This window comes from Triticum dicoccoides, chromosome 6B (genome assembly GCF_002162155.2).
Source record: "Triticum dicoccoides isolate Atlit2015 ecotype Zavitan chromosome 6B, WEW_v2.0, whole genome shotgun sequence".
In the NCBI taxonomy this organism is placed as follows: Eukaryota; Viridiplantae; Streptophyta; class Magnoliopsida; order Poales; family Poaceae; genus Triticum; species Triticum dicoccoides.
The window spans coordinates 687444437-687463926 of NC_041391.1; the positions used below are offsets into that span (position 1 = coordinate 687444437).

Sequence of the window (19490 nt, forward strand, 5' to 3'; positions counted from 1 at the left end):
TCCTCCATCCTTTTTAAGCAAAGTATTCATGACCCGTATTTTTGGAACATTGTTCCACGCGCATCAATGATGAACAGTGTAATCAGAAGAAAATGGTAGTAGGAAAATTCAAACAATTCTGATTTTTATTGAGTGTAATCAGAAGAAAATGGTAGCAGGAAAATTCAAACAATTCTTTTTACTTTTCATCTGTTCATCAACTATCATGACAGTACAAAGCACACCGAAAAATAACAAAAAGTATATTCAGGTTCGTAGATCATCTAGCGATGACTATAAGCACCGGAGCAAGCGGAAAGACATGCCATCACCACCCCTCTCTCGCCGAAACCGGCCAAAACTTGTTGTAGTAGACAATCGGGAAGTCGCCGTGCTAACAACCTACAGGACGAGCGCACCAGAACAACCGCCGCCGTGATGAAGAGATGCGTAGATAGATAGGAATGATCCAACTGAAAATGTTGGATGGAGGCCGAGCTCCAAGGAGCTCGTTATTTTCAAAAATATGAAAAATCATATTTTGAAGTTTCAAAAAAGTCTAAAAAAGGTTTATACGGCTTCATGCTGATGTGTGATACATGTGTGTCAAATTTGAAGATATATACATTACGATGTAACTACACAAAAAAAGACAAAACCGTGATTTTGATACGGTGAACAATACATGCACTGCTCACTATAAAAAATGCATGAATTTTCCTTTTTTGTGTAGTTCTCATCATAACTAGAAAGGTTGGGCGCGCTTTGCTGCGCCGTTGGTGTTGTTGAGATTCTTAAAAAAATTACTCATTTTGTTTTAAAATATAAGGTGTATTGCTTTTTTGAAAAGTCCAACCTCTTTAAATTTGATCACATTTATGAAGAAATATATCAAATTCGTAATATCAAATTTGGTTTATTAGATTCATCATGAAATGAATTTTCATAATTTTTTGGCTTAATATTGTAGATGTCGATATTTTTGGCTCTAAACTTGGCCAAAAATTAAAAATTTTGACTTTCCAAAGAACTAATACCTCGTGCATTTTGGGACTGATGGAATATTTAGTTTGGAGATTGGGGGAGACGATGGTGTGTGTTTTATGTTTGTTTATAACACGGTTATTTGTGTGCCTTTCATGGTGTGATTCTATGTTATGCGCCAATCAACTCATATTTTTTGGTAAAATTTCTGTGTCGATGTGACTACATGTACTATATTGGTGCTATAGTATTATCACATGGTGGCACTTCTTTTTTCTAGGTGGTAAAAGGGCGCACAGGGTTGATATGTTTTTCTAGCCGGTTGGTCTTGATTGATTTGAAAAATCGTTGGCCCGATCAAAATCATAAACCAAATTCAAAATTGAATATATCTCAATCAAATAAAAGAGCTTCAACATTAAGGGATATAGTGAATTAAAATATTTAAATGAGAGAGCTCCTTGAGAAATTATTGACCCGATCAAAATCAGGTGACCATGTTCTAAACTGAAGAGCTCAATTAACTGTGAGGACTTCACCATTAGGAAGCATAGGGTATAATATAAAAGAGTTGAATGAGAGTTTTGAAAAATTATTGACTTGGTCAAAATCGGGCGACCAAATTTCAATTGGACACCTCAATTGATTGTGAGGCCTTTTACCCTAGGGAGCTTAGGGTCTGTTTAGTTTCAGTCATCGAACGGAATGGCACGGGTCCGACCCGTCCCAGGGTCAGGTTCTCGCGTTTAGATCAGGAACGGACTAGAACCCACTCGTTCCTCGAAAGAGAATATTCCACCAATATCTAGAACGCGCTCGTTTCTCCAATTTGGTGGAACGACGCGGAACGGCCTCTCGCACTCCACCTCCCCTACCGACGCACTCTCAGTCTCCCCCAACCCCTCTCATCTCCTGTTGCTCCTCCGCGCTCCTCTCTCCAAGCCCGACGGATGAGCAGCGGCGACCAAGCCATCGGATCCACAGCTGGGCGCGGTGACCAAGGCAGTGGATCCACAACAGGGCGGCGACGTCCTGATCTGCTAGGAGACGGCGGCGACTTGACATCCTGATCTGATGGTGCGGCGGCGACCTGATCTGATGAGGCGGCGGCTGAAAGAACATGCGGTGCCCCCATGTTTGGTTTTGGTAATTGATGACAATATTGTTGGGGAACGTAGTAGAAATTCAAAATTTTCCTACGTGTCACCAAGATCTATCTATGGAGAAACCATCAACGAGGGGAAGGAGAGTGCATCTACATATCCTTGTAGATCGCTAAGCGGAAGCGTTCAAGAGAATGGGGTTGAAGGAGTCGTACTCGTCATGATCCAAATCACCGGAGATCCTAGTGCCGAACGGACGGCACCTCCGCGTTCAACACACGTACAGCCCGGTGACGTCTCCTGTCGGTGTCAAAACCGGCGGATCTCGGGTAGGGGGTCCCGAACTGTGCGTCTAGGCGGATGGTAACAGGAGACAAGGGACACGATGTTTTACCCAGGTTCGGGCCCTCTTGATGGAGGTAAAACCCTACGTCCTGCTTGATTAATATTGATGATGTGTGTTACAAGAGTGGATCTACCACGAGATCAAGGAGGCTAAACCCTAGAAGGTAGCCTATGGTATGATTGTTGTTCGTCCTACGGACTAAAGCCATCCGGTTTATATAGACATCGGAGGGGGCTAGGGTTACACAGAGTCGGTTACAATGGTAGGAGATCTACATATCCGTATCACCAAGCTTGCCTTCCACGCCAAGGAAAGTCCCATCCGGACACGGGACGAAGTCTTCAATCTTGTATCTTCATAGTCTTGGAGTCCGGCCGATGATGATAGTTTGGCTATCCAAACACCCCCTAGTCCAGGACTCCCTCAGTAGCCCCTGAACCAGACTTCAATGACGACGAGTCCGGCGTGTATGTTGTCTTCGGCATTGCAAGGCGGGTTCTTCCTCCGAATAATTTATAGAAGATTGTGAACACCAGGATAGTGTCCGGCTCTGCAAAGATAAATTCCACGTACCACCGTAGAGAGAATAATATGACACAAGTTCAATCTGCTGACGTATTTTGTGGCGTGACGTCACACCACTACCAAGCCTTTACTAGAATCGTTTTTATTGTACCACCTCAGTGCGTTTAGCGAAGCGGTTTTCTTGGCACGTCCTGTCGAAGCAGAGATCATGTTCCCCTTATTCCGGGATTCCCATCAATACGGACGTGGGTAACCCAACCGCGCCATTGATTGCGGCGCTTGGGGGATAAGCGAGTTTTATCAGGCCGGTGGGTACGCATGTTTGTGTCCGCCTATATAAGGGGATAAAGATCCAAACCTTTTACCTGCGCCTTCTTCCTCCTTGGCTTGTCCAACTCTGCGAACTCGAGCTCCAGCGCCCAAGTCCGCACTTCTCACCTCAACCTTCTCCAACTATGTCCGGAGCGGGAGGCAAGTGGATGGCCTCCTCCGTCACGGAGGAGCAGATCCAGAAGCTGCGCAACGCTGGATATTTGTCCAGCAACATCGGGCACCGGCTTCCCGACGAGGGAGAGCTCATCCCCACCCCCAGGCCCCATGAGAGGGTAGTATTTCTTCCCCGTTTCCTCCGCGGACTGGGCTTCCCACTTCACCCCTTTGTCCGGGGGCTCATGTTCTACTACGGCCTAGATTTCCATGATCTGGCCCCGAATTTCATCCTCAACATCTCGGCATTTATCGTCGTGTGCGAGGCTTTCCTCTGCATCCAGCCCCACTTCGGCTTGTGGCTCAAGACTTTCAGTGTCAAGCCGAAGGTTGTGAAGGGCAGCCAAGCGGAGTGCGGAGGCGCCATGGTGGGCAGGATGTCCCACGTTACTTGGCTGGAGGGCACTTTCGTGAAAACCATTAAGGGGTGGCAATCGGGGTGGTTCTACATCACCGAGCCGCGTGACCCTAAATGGGCAGCGGCCCCCGAATTCAGATCCGGCATCCCTACACGACTCACCTCCTGGAAAGAGAGTAGCCTGATCTGGGGTGATTCGGAGGAGCTGACCGGACTCCAAGCCTGTATCCAAAAGCTGGTGGACAAGAAGCTCAAGCTTGTCAACGTAGTCCAGGTCATGCTCATCCGCCGGATTCTCCCGTGCCAACGACGGGGTTTCAACATGTGGGAGTTTGATCCGGCGCAGCACCAGACTCCGAGAGGGCTCTTCGACACTACGTACGAAGATGTCTGGAAGGTGCTGTTCAAGGGCGCCGAGGCTCCCGCATCCGCTACCGAAGATCGCGGATTCCACTCGCAGCGCCCGGCTGACGAGGTAAGTGATTTTGTCCTTTACGGAACGCTCGTTTTCCATAGTTTGACTCTATGCGGGATCTAAACTCCCTTTACCTTTGACAGGACTGGTTGGCGAAGGACGAACAGACTATCTGTCCGGCCCCATTGCCAGAGGACCCAGCGGACGCCCGCTTAATGGGGCTGCTGGCTCCGGCACCCCACGTGGTGCCGGAGAAGAAGGCCAAGAAGAAGGCCACGGGTACTCGAAAGAGTTCCCGTTTTTAGGTGTTATCGGATGATGACTCCGAGGCTGACTCCTCCCACAAAGGCGAGGAGGAGAAGAAGAAAGCCTTTCCCCCAGCGGGGGGAGAGAAGAAACGGAAGGCTTCCCCTACGGGGGAGGCCGAAGGGTCCAAGAAGGGAAAAACTCTTTCCCCGGACTGCTCTGCCAACGCCAGTGACGACGACGAGGACTGGCCTCCATGGGCCAAGCCCCTGGCGAGATCGTAAGTATCCGGACTCCCGAATAATTTCATGGTTTCTCTTTTCGCCACATAATGTCTTTCTAATGCCGCATACAACCCTGTAGTCCGCCCAAGGATGATCTTCCCGCTTCGTCGAGCGGGTCCTTAGGTGCGTCAGATATGGATTCTCTTTCGACTGCCTCCACCCCCCGTGACGCGGATGATGCCGAGGTGGGATCCCGGGAAGGGACCCACCAGGAGGAGGAGGCTCCGGAGGTGTCGCAGGACAACCTCCCGGACTTTGCACCGGACTTGGCCCCGGAACCCATAGTGGCTCCGGAGTCCGGCGGGCGACCCCTTCGTAAGAAGGGAAAGACCGTGACACCGGCAGCCTCCGTCCAACCGGAGGCGCCGGATAACTTGCTAGAGGCGCTCAATGGCGCCTCCATTAAAGAGGAACACCGCACTGTTATGAGTGCGGTGATTCAGAAGGTTCAACTCGCCAAGAGCGGGCTGACCAAAGCCTGCAGCAGCCTTCTAACAGGCTTTGAGGTAAGAATTTCGATATATATAAAATGGTACCACATAGACAGTAGCCCCTGATGCTCGGTTCGGTGTTTGGAAAGAAAAGCCGGACTGAGGATCGTAAAAAGATATACGCAGGAGTCATAAAAATATGTCAATATGAGATTGCAGGCTGTGCTGCTGACCTCCGCCGCACTGACTGCGGAGGTCAATACTTTGAAGGAAAGCCTCGAGCGGTCCGAGAACGAGCTCGGCCGTGCCAAAAAGCAGCTCGAGGACAAGGAAGGTGAGTAACACCTTATTAAAATTGTACCTTACAGAAAAGGATTTTGGTTGCAAGAAGAATGACAAGGATAACGTGGGTATTGTAGGGGCCACTAGCGAGGTGGCGATCCTGAAGGAGGCGGTGTCCGCGGCCGAACGTAATGCGGCCGCGGAACGCTTCGAGCGAGAGAAGCAGGACGCGCGGGTGGCGGAGGTACAGCAAGAGCTCCAGGCTCTCATGGAAAAACATGAGAGTTTGGAGTGTGACTCGGAGACTCGAAAGTCCGAGCTTGCGACGGCTCTTGAGAGTGCCAAAGCCGCTAAGGCCGAAGCCTATAAGGCCCTCCAAGAAATCAAGGAATGGAAGAAAATAGCGGCGGGTAAGGCATTTTTCATGCAAAGTAAGCATGTGATTGTTAATTACCTGTTACTTACCCGAATTCGGAGCTCTCCAGAAACGTTCGCAGATCTTCCTCGCAGCGTATCCAATGCTGCCACATTCTACCGGGTCGAGGAGGGGAGCTCGACGGAGAAGGTCTTCTGGTCTCAGTATGTTGAGGCCGGACATCCGGTGCCCCTTAGCGACCAGCTGAAGCAGCTGGTTGAGCTCCACAAGGTGGCCGAACAGGCCATGAAGGGCCTCATAGTTCTGCTGTGGCCTACAGAGGCCATGCCTGGAAGCTACTTTGGACTGGTGCGGCAGCTGGTGGATGCGTGCCCGTGGGTTGAAGTCATCAAGCACTCCGCTTGTATTGAGGGTGCCCGTCGGGCCCTTGCCCGTGCAAAGGTGCACTGGGGCAAGATTGATGCCCAGAAGCTTGTGACGGACCCGCCACCGCAGGGCAAGGAGCATCGCACGCCCGAGATGTATTATAAGAGTGTCCTAAAGGGTGCCCGCACTATTGCGGGTGAGTGCTCCAAAGATGTAATATTTAAGTAGACTCGCATTTTGTTATCCTGTGTTGCACTGTGATCCAACTTGCAGATACACAAAATGAAGAATGGATACACATAGATTAATTGAAGACCAACATCGATCGAATCCCATGAGATACACTAGAGACACACCCTGCAACGACAGTAGATGCACCGTTGAGATGTGGATTAAGCGGGAAGGATCTTATTCTATATTCAGGGAGTCGTCGTCGCCTCGCCTTCCCGAGTTGGACACAGACCCTAACCAACCTAGAAACACCTAAAAACAAAGTATGAATCGTTTCGCCGGCAAGGGGCAAGGTCGATCATGCCTCCATGGCCCTAAGAACAACTACAACCAGACGCCTCAAACCCGCCTCATACGCCCGGGCGGGGCCACCCAATCATTGTCCGGTCACGAAATTTCTGACCCAGACGGGCGCCTCAAACGCCTGGGCTGACCAACACTCGTCATATCCAACCCAAATATGGGGCAGATATGGGGCGCCTGGATGTGCCCGCCATGCCAAACCCGACAACCCGACCCCACCGCAAATTGTCTCAAATCCACCACCTGCCGGATTACCTCCTCTCTTCTTCCTCCTCCGCGCCATACGTCTCGCAGCTCCGCTGCCGCGCGCGCTCCGCAGTTGTTCTTAGCTTGTAGGGGAATAAACAGAGGCATTTTGCACCAATGCAGGAAGCGGCTAGGAAGGACGTGGAGAGGGCATTTGTTGTGCTTCAAACTCGTTGGGGAATTGTGCGTAGCGCTGCAATGATGTGGAAATCAGAAACTTTGTGTCGGCTGATGACATGTTGCGTTATTTTGCACAATATGATTTATCGAGGATGAGGGTGATGGTGTAGTCCAAACCAATGATTTTGAAGAACCTGAAGAAACAAATTGAAATCCCGGAAGATCAAGATGCAACTCAACTTATGAACTTTCTGCATATGCATCGGAATCTTCGAGATCATCAGGTGCGCACGCAGCTGCTCAATGATCTTGTGGAGCACATGTGAACCCATAATGGAAACTAAAGAGTTGATGTTTGAGTTATGCACTTAAAATAAATTTTATGTAAACACTATTTATGTTCGGTGCCAACATTTGTTATTTACGTGCAATAGTGGTTTATATGATCGACGTGCATGGATTTGAGAGTCCGGATTTGAGTATGTGGATGCCGGCAGTGAAATATAAGGGACTGTCCGGATGCATCCGCGGACGTATAGGGACCGGATTTGCCAAGTCCGGTTGTAGATGCTCTGAGGCCACCAAAGACGACATGGACCGGCGACAGACCGAAGGCGGAGAAGCCCTAATCACATGTGCACTTACGAGAGGTAAAGGGGTACGGTTGAGTGTTTTACCCATGTGTGATCATCTGTAAGATTATAGGCAAAACATTATAATCGATGCTACAGAAAAGACCATGTTTAAAGTAATTTGGAGACATGATTTTGTTTTCTTCATTAAAAATGGCACGGGTGTTATTTCTTCGAGAAACATCACATGTGAGCAGAACAAAAGATTGATAGCCTACAATTTTAAACCATATGGCACCATAGTCTTTTTGTGTTCATTTTTAGAATTGTATTTTCGCCTGTATTTATTTTAAACAATTAGCCAAGCTTTATTCATCAAGATTTACAAAATAGTGGAATACATGGGGTTGGCCAAGTCCAGACGTGTCTACCCTGATCCAGAGAATGCCAAAACTTGGCACTCAACATTCGAGACACGACCTACGAAACAAAAAATACAATTGGGAAACTCAGATTTCCTACTAATGATTTTTCTAATGATTGAGCCATGCATGCATCTTGTGCGCTTAGCAATTTCTCGAACAACTTATTTTGAATATATGATTTTACGCATATATTTTCGTCAGCATATGCATCGCTATCACGGTCGGTCGATCTGCGACTCTAGAAGAAGACCGTTGCGGTTGAGGCATTCACGTCAGCCCGCCAACCGAGCCCGACCGTGACCCTCCCGAGGGCCCCCATCCACACCGTACATCAGCCATACTACTGGGCCTAGAGGAAGCCCAGGCCCAAATTCATACAGAGCCGCGTTCCCGGCCCACGGCCCGTTCCAAATCAGTATCGTCCTTCCTCAGCTCAGATCGCGGTTGCGGTGGCGGCCACCGGCCGACCGCAGCAGCCTCCTCCCCGCCGTCGCCAAAACCCGCCTGAGAAATCGCGCCGCCCCGCCCCACACCTGATGCCGCGGCGTGGCTATCCACCAGCGCCGCCACGCGTGGGGGTCGTCGTTCCAGATACCGAGACACGACGAGCCGTCGACGAGCAATCGCCGCCATCCAACAGATTCACCCGAGGCATGTGAAAATATGTGATGTACTTCTACCAGCTCATCTCCATACGCGACAGGCATGCGAAATCAGTAGCATCACCTGCCCACCAACGCCTCCAACATCCATCAGCACAGGAGAAGAGAACTGCCAAAGTACTGAAGTACAGTAAAAATAAGATTCAGAGCTTGCAAATTAACCATGTTCAGACCCAGGGGCAGATTGGACTAGCCTTGCAACAAAGATTAGGTATGCATCCATGCATCAGTTCACCAAAGAGTTGGATTCAGTTCGGTTCGGATCACAAATGTATACCATCTCTTTATGTACATCACCAACCAGCAACCACCACACAAAGGAGAGCTAGCAGTACATACAACAATACTGGAGTATACCCCCCTAACACCAAGTAACCAACACAGCACAGCACAGCACAGCACAGCACAACACCTTCTTCCCCCCTACCTTACCCATTTTCCCCCAGCACACTTATACCAGCCCCAGCCCCCCTCTCTAACCCACTACAGTACAGAATTACCTCACCTTAACTTAACTCTCTCCATATACCCTCACCCCCACCACCACCACCAGCCCCCAAAACAAATTTACATCTCCTTATACCACACCATTTGTACCACCCCCAACCCAATCCCATCACCCCCACACACCCCAACAAAAACCAAGAATCCAACTCACACCACTACTGCTGCTTCCACAGAATCTAAATTCAGCTAAAGATCCTTATTTCGGCGCCGATCGTGCCGGGGCGCGGTTTCTTTTACCTACCTAGGCTGCGGGCGCGCCGGGAACGACTTGGCGTGCCTCATCTGTGGGGTTTGCTTCGGGGTCGACGAGCGGGTCAGTGTCTGGGAGCGCAGCACCATGTCGACCATCGACGTCGTCTGGTAAGCCTGGATCAGGCTCTCGCTGTCCGTGGAGTCGCCGCGGGCGGTCGCCCTCTGCCACGAGTGCGAGCTCAGGCCCGACAGCACGTAGGCGCGCCCGGACGCCTCGTACCTCTGCCGGCTCGCCATCCTCTCCTGCATCTCCTTCAGCTCCGCGTCCAGCGACTGGCACAGCCGGTCGCCGGACTGCCCCGACGCAGACCCCATGATCATTCTCCGGCAGTCCTCGAGCAGCGAGACCGCGTGTGCCAGCTCGCCACGCTCCGCGGAGAACCTTGCCGCGGCCATCACCTCTGCTGCATGAAGACGGTTCTTCTGCCGGTCCACCTGGATCGACACGGTTTGCACCGACACGAACGCAGGCCTAGAGATCTTCACCTGCACCTCAGCCATGTTGATGGTCTCCTTCATCAGCGGATCTTTGTAGACACAACCAACTTTGAGAAGTGCCGTTTCTTCGCCACAGCCTTGGGGAACGTTCAGAGTCATGAGAAAATCCCTTTCCTCTTCAGCATACAGGTCACCAACATCAATGGACCCATTCCTCTTATCATCTGCAATTCTGCTGGAGTAGCTACCTGATCTGATGGAACCAAAGTGCACATCAGGGTGCACACTCTCCACCTTTACACGCAAATCCTGTGCGACCACACTCAAGAGTCCACCAATACATTGGGCGAATGCATCTTGGATGGTAGCCTCCGTCTCGATGAATGAAAAGGTCCCACCAGAGGTTTGAGAGATCGAATGGAGCGAAACTGCATCATGGTCAGCACCGAACCCGAAGACATGAACTGGTACCTGCTGACTGCCATTAGTAGATGGCAAGAGCGCACAGTACTCCGCTGATGCTTTCTGTGCACAGGCAGTTGGTGAGACTGTAAATGGTTTGTGTGCACCCGTGCTTGGTGAGACTGTATATGTGTCTTGCCCGTCTGATAAAAGGATAATGCTGCAGACTGGATTCTTGGCCTGTCGTTCTTCAATCACTTTGGAGCCTTTTCTCAGACCCTCAGCAATGTTGGTGCCACCATTTGACGTCAGAGAATTGACTGCTAGCAAGCTTTGCTTACGACCAGATTCGGTCATCCGACGAAGAGGGAAGAGCCTGCGTGCAGATGATGAGAAGGCGATGACAGAAAGCCGGTCTGAGGAGCCAAGGTTCTGAATGACAAACCCCATGGCCCTCTTCAGCAATGCAAGTTTGGTACCAGCCATGCTACCACTGACATCAAGCACTGTGATAAGATCAACCGGGGCTCGACCAGTGTTTGGGCTACTGTCATCTCCAGGTACGTGCAAACTCTGAGCAAGGGGTGCCTTTAGATGAATTAGAACAGTGAAGCTTCTTTCTGAAGTACTTTCTGGTATTTCAGTGAACTCAGGGTGTGTCGTTATCTCTACTGTTCTTGAACATCCCTGCTGATGGTCATCGGTTGCTTCACACAAGTCCAAGGGTTCATCATCATTGAAAACACTTCGGTCTGTGTCAGGCAACAAACAAGTTACATGATGAAGGCGACCAGAAGAACGAGCACGAGGGAGTGGTCGCAATAGCGTCATGTGGCCGCCATTTTGCTGCCCATTAACAGGATTAATCCTTGCACTTCCTTGAGGGATTGCAGCAACCAGCGGGCCACGAAATGGAAGTTCCTTCCATTCGGTGCGACAAACTGGACAATTGTTGCTTCCATGCTTAACATTTGCAGATATACAATGGAAGTGAAAGGTATGTGAGCACTCTGCCGTGAATAGAGCATGGCCCTGACCAGGTTTCATTATGGTCAAGCATATCGCACATGTTTTCTGCAAAAAAGGCAATATAAAAGGATTAAGATACAGATATTAAAAAATGGTCAAAAATATGAATCTGGGAAAGCGTTTTTCATGGTATATATAGTCGTATCAACTATCAAGTGATGGTGCAAACTGAAGTAAAGAAGACCAGCCAAATAAACATTGAAACGTCACAATAATAAATGTATAGATCAAGAAGATGAAGTTGTCCATGACTTTTCCATTTCTTCAATTGTCCTCGTCATTTATTTATTTTTATACAGATAGTGTTGCCATGATGAATAAGTCATGGGTTGCTTAATTCCTAAAGAGCTACATTTGTATTGTCGACCTTTCTCTCTAAATGCTGTAGTTTAACAGTTTTAGGCTTCCATCAGAATAAACAAACAAACCTTGCTTACCGGCCGGACTTTCAGACTTTCAGTTGGGCAAAACAAACTTGTTCAAGGTATAGTCATGTGGCAAGGTGAAGCCCATGGTCCAGTTAATTTCCAATGGGGTTGTAATCTAAGTATCTAACATTATGCAAGTGATCTAGGTGCCTTAACTTGAATAATTCATTGATGACAAACCAATACACCTCACCCTTATATGACCAGAAGATCAAAGGGCTGACCTTCCAGATACATTTCAAAACAATACTAATCGTGTCTTCGGCCTTCGTCACACCACCGCGCACCAATGATTTTATAAAATAACAAAGGATAATGCAATTTAATAATTGCAGATGGGCATGACCAGAGTACTAATCCTTTTCCAATTCTGGCCACTGGGCATCCTAAAGTGAGATGGTGGTGGGCTCTTGGGAATCCATATGCCCTCTCTGTCATGGGGAAAATTACATGAAAGAATGCAACAAGGGATCTGAGAATAGTGCCCAAGCAGTGGGGTCTGAGAACAGTAACAAAGCAGCTGTTTTGAAAAGGATGGTAGACCATGAAGATGAAGTCATCCATAAGTTTTTGATTTTTAAAATGTCGTTATCGTTTAACATTTCATAGATATTTTTCTTGTGATGAATAAGTCATGGATTGCTTGCCCGCTAAAAAATACGGTGGTATTGCCAACCACCCTCGAAAAACTTTTGCCAAATGTCACAGAATCAGGCTTCCATCAGAAAAAAAAATGCTCAGGCGCCGCACTTTCAGACTTTTGATTTGATAAGAGACTTACTCAAGGTTTAGTTAGTCATGTAGCGACGCGAAGCCCATAGTCAAGCTAATTTACAATTGGAAGTGGTAATCTCTAACATTATCGAGTGATGTAAGTGACTTAATTTGAATAATTCCTGGCTGACTAATAATACACCTCGTCATGTAAGACCGGAAGATCAAACGCTAACCGTGTCCCTGTGTCCGCTTAGGACCGTTACACGCCAATGATGCAGTAACGTAACTAGGGGCACTGCATCTTAACAATCCCCTCCTGTTCTGAATTGTTTTTTTTTTCTGTTGAGAGAATTCAAGAAGGGGTCTGAGAACAGTGCACAAGCAGCTGTTCTGAAAAGGATGGTGGACCATGGAGAGATGAAGTTATCCATGAGCTTTCGATTTTTGAAACGTCGTTGTCATTTAACATTGCATAGATAGTTTTGTTCCAATGAATAAGTCATGTATTGCCTGACGATGAAGAAATACATTAGTATTGTTTGACCACACTTGAAATACCATTGTCAAATGCCACCCTATCAGGCTTTTGTCAGATAAAAAGAACACCTTACTAATGCGCCACACTTTCAGACTTTGAGTTGAAAAGAAGCAGCTTGCTCAAGGTTTAGGTATTTACTTAGCAAGGTTAAGATCCATGGTCAAGCTAATTTACAATTGGAAGTGGTAATCTCCTAACATTATTAAGTGTTGTAGGTGCCTTAATTTGAAAATTTCATTGCTGACTAAACAATACACCTCACCCTGTAAGACTAGAAAATCAAAGAGCCGACCTCCCAGAAGCATTTGAAACCCAAAGCTAACCATGTCCCCGTGTCTGTTTAGGACTGTTACACGTCATTGGTGCAGTAACATGACAAGGGGCACTGCAACTTTAAAAATTTCTTCTTCTGAATTGTTCATTTTTGTTGTTGAAAGAATGCAATAAGGGATCTGAGAGCAGTGCCCAAGCAGCTGTTATGAAAAGGATGGTGGTCCATGAAGATGAAGTTATCCATGAGCTTTCGATTTTCCAAGCGTCATTGTCATTTAACATTTCGTAGATTGTTTTGTTCTGATGACCAAGTCATGGATTGCTTGACTGTGAAAGAAATGCATTAGTATTGTTGACCACCCTTGGAAAGCCTTTGTAAAATACCACAGTATCGGACGTGGAGTTTCTGCACCCGAGCTCATATGAGCTCGGGTGAACAGTAAAATAAAAAAAAATCGAAAACATTTAAAAAAAAATCAAAAAATTCCAATTTTTTTTTGGTAGAAACATTGACAAAAGTTTTAAGTGCTTGCAAAAATTCGTCATGAAATCACATTTCTAGAAGGCGTAGCAAAAAAAAAAACAAAATCGGTACTCTGAAAATGCTACTTTCAAAAGCATTTTGGAGGCTGAATTTGTTTTTTTTTTGCCACGCCTTACTGGAATGTGATTTCATGATGAATTTTTGCAAGCATTTAGAACTTTTGTCAATGTTTCTCTGAGAATTTTTTTGTAATTTTTTTTTATTTTTTTTCGATTTTACTGTTCACCGAGCTCAAATGAGCTCGGGAGCAGAAAGGCACTTTCGCACAGTATCAGCCTTCTGTCAGATTAAAAGAACACCTTGCTATTGCGCTGCACTTTCAGACTTTGAGTTGAGAAGAAGAAACTTGCTCAATGTTTAGGTAATCCATGGTCAAGCTAATTTACAATTGGAAGTGGTAATCTCCTAGCATTTTCAAGTGATGTAGGTGCCTTAGTTTGAATAATTCGTCGCTGACTAAACAGCAGTACACCTCACCCTGTAAGGCCAAAAGATCAGAGAGCCTCTGGGTTCTCCAAAGAGAGATGAGAATCCAGCCCCTCCTGTTCTGATTTATCTTTGTTGAAATAATGCAAGGGGGTGGTATTCTTGTTAGAATTATCATAGTGATGTGGATGCCTTGATTTGAATAATTCATTTTTTTCTGACTAAAGAAAACACCTCAGCATGTAAGACCAGGAAGGAGATCAAAGAGCTGACCCCCCCACAAAGATTTGAAAACCCAAACCTAAACCATCCCCCGTGTCCGCTGAGCGCGGCGCCACGTCATTGATTCCATAGCCCATGGCATAACTAGGGATACTGCAACTTAACTAGGGACACTGCAGCTAAACAATTTGCAAATTGGCATCATCTGGCCGGAAACTAATCACCTTTTCGAAATCTGGCCTCTGGGCGCCCTAAAGGGGGGCTCCGGTGGGCTCCCAGGCATCCATTCCATGGGCACCCACGCTCCTGCTCTCAAATGTTGTTTTTTTTGCCGGTGTGTGTTGGAAGAATGCAAGAAGGCATCTGAGAACAGTGTCCAAGCAGGCAAGCTGCTGCTGTGAAAAGGAGCTGTGTGTGTCACTGCCTCCTCTTTATGCCTCCACGAAAAGAAGTGAAGTGAATGAGGATGGCTGGCTATCTAGGAGGACTAGGAGGAAAAGGTGAGTGATGAGGAAAAAGATGTGTGGACTATCTATCCATCTATGGAGGAGGAGGACCCCAGCAGTAAAGAAAGACAAACTCCCCCACTCCATGATGATATTCCCCATCCACCATTGCCCCTCACATCCTCCTCCTTTTCCCCCCTCCTCCTGTGTTCTTCACCCCACTTTGTGCGTGTGTGTGTGTCGAAAGAATGGAAGAAAGCTACTTGCGCGCATCATTGGAAGCACAAGAACGTCACAGGTGTACAACCTGAATCCAAGCTTTTAAGTAGTTTTTGTGAGGGATTAGAGCTTAATTAACTGAGAAAGCAGAGATAAATCAAGAAGAGCATGGTAATAGATAGATAGATGGATCTTTGCAGCAAGTTCTTTTTTTTTCAATGTTATGTTACAGAAGACATGGTGGTGGCGGTACCTTGAAGGACTTGCTGCCGGACTTGGAGAGGCGGAGGCCGGCGGAGGTGGGCGTCGGGGTGGTGGGCATGAGCGCGCCGGGGCCCCTGGCGCTGCCGTTGGGCGGGTCGGCGGTGGGGGTGGTGTTGGCGCTGGTGGCGTAGGAGGAGGAGGAGGCCGCCGGCGAGACGAGCGCGGCCGTGGAGGAGCCCGTGGAGGGCGGGCCGGCGTCCAGGTCGTCCAGCGTCCGCGGCACGTAGACGCAGAGGTTGAGCCCCAGCGACATCTTGGCCTTCCTCCATCTGCTCTCCATCCGCTCCTCTCCGCGCAACCAACAACCAACTTCTACGCACCACTTCAAGTCAAGCCGAGCTGAGCTGAGCTTGCTACTCAGTGACTGTACTGATAGGTAGGTGTGGGGTGGGTGAGAAGGGAGGTCAGAGCCTCAGAACTTAGAAGCCAAGCTAGGGCGCTTTTGCTCCGTCCGGGGCTCGCTGTCCGCCGCCGTGGAAGCCATGGCCATGGGGAAGAGATGACGCGGAGCACTAGCAGGCAGGCAGACAGTAATATAAATGGATGGAGGGGAGGGGTGAGGGTTGGAATCTGGGACAAAGATTGCGCGAGAAAGAGAGAGAAAGCGGGATGGGTATTTGACCTCAGGCGGCCATGCCAAGGCAGAGAGAGAGAGAGAAGAAGTAGAGAGAGAGAGAGGGAGGAGGTGCGAGGGGGAGAGGGAGCAGCCTTTTAAGAAAGAGGAGAGGGAGGGGGAAAGGCAGCGAGCAAAGCAAGCGGGGGCACAGTCCACAGGGACAGGGCGCGGGCGGGGGAGGGGGAGGACCGGAGGAGGCAGCTACAAAGAAAAGCTGGAAAGAAGGAGATGATGGCGAGGACTGAGTGAGCAGCGGAGGAAGCGAGGTGCTCAGCTCGGGTCAAGTTGTCGATGGTGGTGCGTGAGTAGAGTACTCTACTGGCGAGTGATGTGTGGGCAACGCCTCGGCAGAGGAAGACGACGAGGCGCCCCATGTAATAATAATCATCCTCGCCCTCTGTTTTCTGTTTCTGCGGGACGCGACACGACACGACATGTACGCCCGCCCGCCCGCCTCCCGTTTTCGTTTTCTCTCGCAGTGGCAGGCAAAGGCAGATTATTCATTCGTTCACAAGTTTTGTTCTGTTCCTTGGCTTGATATATAACGAAAAAGAGAAATGAGGTTTCATTTCTATTTTGTTGCGGTTATATATCTTGTTTCGAGTTGAGAGGTTGCCGGCGCTTTTGCGTCACGGGCATCCTCGTGTCGCCATTGATGGGCACACGCATTTACGCTCCTCATTGTACGCCGGGCTGCTCTTCATGTGCCCGCCGCCACCACTAGCCGCTATCTCCTCCTACTACACCTCCGTGGAATTTTCTCCGTCCACTAGTAGAAGCGGTGCCACTCATGCTACTATACGAGCCATGAATTTCATCGAAACTAGTTGAGCTAAGCATTATCTCAAACCAAAAAAGTTTGTAGAATTTTCTACGTACCTTTTAATCACGTATTTCATGTAGGGGGGGGAGCAGGGTGGCGCCTTTTGCAGCGCGGAACCTAAAACGCGCCCCAGAATGGAACAGGGACCCGAGCCAGGCGCCAGCCAGTTGCTGGGGTGTAGAGAAAGGAAAAAAGCAATGATGGACGATGAACAGGAGGAGAGGCATGCAAAAACAGTGGAGAATTGAAACCAAGTCGTAGAAAAGCATGCCCCTCCCTGACTTTATAAAGCGGCGGCAGGGTAGGGAATGAATGCAATGCAATGAAATGCATGGAGTATGTGGCGGATCCACCGAGACTGGGCCGAGCAGCGCTTAGCGGTGAGGTCAACTGATGCACCTTTGCTGGTCCTTGGAGCACTGGACGACGTTGATAAAAGATGGACGTACTGGAGCAGGGTGCAGGCAGGGTGGTCGAAAAGCTCGGGCAAGGTGAGTGCATCGTTCAAATCCAGCGCAAATGGGGCTGGGTCGGGGTGTATTTGCTTGACGTACTCGAGTAGGAGAAAGCGTAGACTGTGGGCCCTGGCTATGGCTAGGTTCGGATGCAGGAGCTTGGATGCCTACAGTGGGGAGCAGGGGTGCAGGACCAGCCTCTCGCCCTCTCGCTCTCCCTTTCAGTTTCAGTCACGCGTATGCATGCACGGCGGCAGCGGCGGTGGCAGGGCGGTGGTGCTGGCGTGGTGCCGCCGACAGGGCGTGCCCGGCGGTGATCGAGGGGCTCCAAGTGGTAGAGGTCAAAACAAAGCCGGGGGATGCGTCCCGTGTTGTCAATTCCCTGCCCTGCGCAGCACGGGACCGGCTGGCTGTCCGCACGGTTCACGGAGCCCGGCACGGAATCACAATGCTCCGGTCCGGACGTCCGGCCGGCCGGGGGCACCACGTTGCAGTGGCACGACGCCGCCTCCTGCGGGTACGTACGTACGTGGTACGTTCCCCGTGGCTTTGCGTGTTGCCGGTGCAGACTTGCTTCCCCGGCGACGCAACCGCGCGCGAGGGGCCTGGTGCGCCGTAGCGTTACTGGCCGTCGCCGTCGCACGACGACGAGTCTTCGGTGGTCTATCATGTGGTATGCCCTTTCGGGAGGTGAAAACGCGTGCCTGGTTTCACCGCGAGACGAGGCGGGTGAGCGGGCAGGAGTGGTGTCTGGTGAGTGGTGACCCGTGTGCACGGCGTGGTGCGGACTGGAGGAGGCCGCTTGTGGTGGCGGGACTCGATGCGTGTGCCAAGGGGCAACGTACCGGTATGGAAAGATCAGCGCGACGACGGCCGGAGGCAACGGAAAGTGCAGCCGATCGAATGAACCAGTGGACTCGACACTGGCTCGTATGTTTGGAACTCTGATTGGCTCTGCTGGGCCCCATGCCACTTCAAGTGCAGTTTGTATTTTCAGAATTGATTTTAACATGAGAAATATGAATCAATTTAAATGTCACCTCGCAAAAAAATAATTAAATGTCACGAAGTCGAACTTAACATAAAAGGGCGACTCTACGCGTCATCCGGCTGATCCTTTGTAAAGACCGGATTGGCTGACAACCGTTTGATCTGTTTCATATAGCCGTTAGACCATCACAACACGGATAATGTTGCTGTCACCTATTGCAACATGGATCATGTTGCGCTCAGCTTCAACTTGCCCCATTGCAACATCCACCATGTTGTGGTCATCCCTTGTAGTTGTTGTTGTTATTGTTGTTGTTGTTGTTGTTGTTGTTGTACGACGGCAACAACATGGTGGTCTTGTACGGTTGCCCATTGCAACATGATGCATGTTGCAACATGGACAAGCGCAACACCGCCGACGCTACAACCGCAAGGGCGCTCATGTGGTGGTGCAGTGGACGGTGGCAAGCGTGGTGAGGAGAATGCCGACACATGTGAGGAGAAGGCTAGAGGTAGAAGACATATTGGGCTTGCAACACCCGAGTGTCGCCTTTGTACCACCCGCGGTCACAGTGAGTGGCGACAACAGTGTGTGGCAGTGCTTGCAACGAACGGCGACACGTGGTGCTCCGACCTACAACATCGGCGACAGATGTGTCCTGATTGCAGTAGTGTGCGATGGTGTTGCAGTGGTCGGGCAACGGGCATGTGCTAAGGCATGCAACGACGAGTGTGTCCGTTCCAACAGTGGTGTTGGTGCTTGCAGCATCAGTGACGGTAGCAACGATGTTGGCGACAGTGTACATGGAGCTACAGAGGAGAGAAGCAAGTGAAGGAAGACGGATTGGCTAGTCTCAATATGGATGACGGGAGTAAGACGGGTTTGTGGATATATTTTTTTCTCACACGAGACGTGGGTGGGCCCAAGGGGTACGTGGCGAGCTGTAGATGCAGTGGACACAATGTTGGGGAATGTAGCATGCAATTTCAAAAAAAATCCCACGCTCACGCAAGATCTATCTAGGAGATGCATAGCAACTAACGGGAGAGTGTGTCTACGTACCCTCGTAGACCGTAAGCGAAAGCGTTTCACAACGCGGTTGATGTAGTCGAACTCTCTTCGCGATCCACCGATCGAATACCGGACGTACGACACCCCCG

At 49.4% G+C, this 19490-nt stretch overlaps 1 protein-coding gene across 1 annotated transcript; it reads right to left on the minus strand.

Annotated features, from left to right (window-relative positions):
• Window positions 1-9385: 9385 nt before the first annotated feature.
• On the minus strand, window positions 9386-16390 carry LOC119324006 (E3 ubiquitin-protein ligase WAV3-like). The gene is made up of 2 exons (XM_037597723.1): window positions 15435-16390; window positions 9386-11413 (listed from the first exon to the last, which is right to left on the minus strand). Exons 1-2 carry the CDS (start codon window positions 15723-15725, stop codon window positions 9485-9487), a joined length of 2220 nt encoding a protein of 739 aa, XP_037453620.1. The 5' UTR covers window positions 15726-16390; the 3' UTR covers window positions 9386-9484.
• Window positions 16391-19490: the final 3100 nt, after the last annotated feature.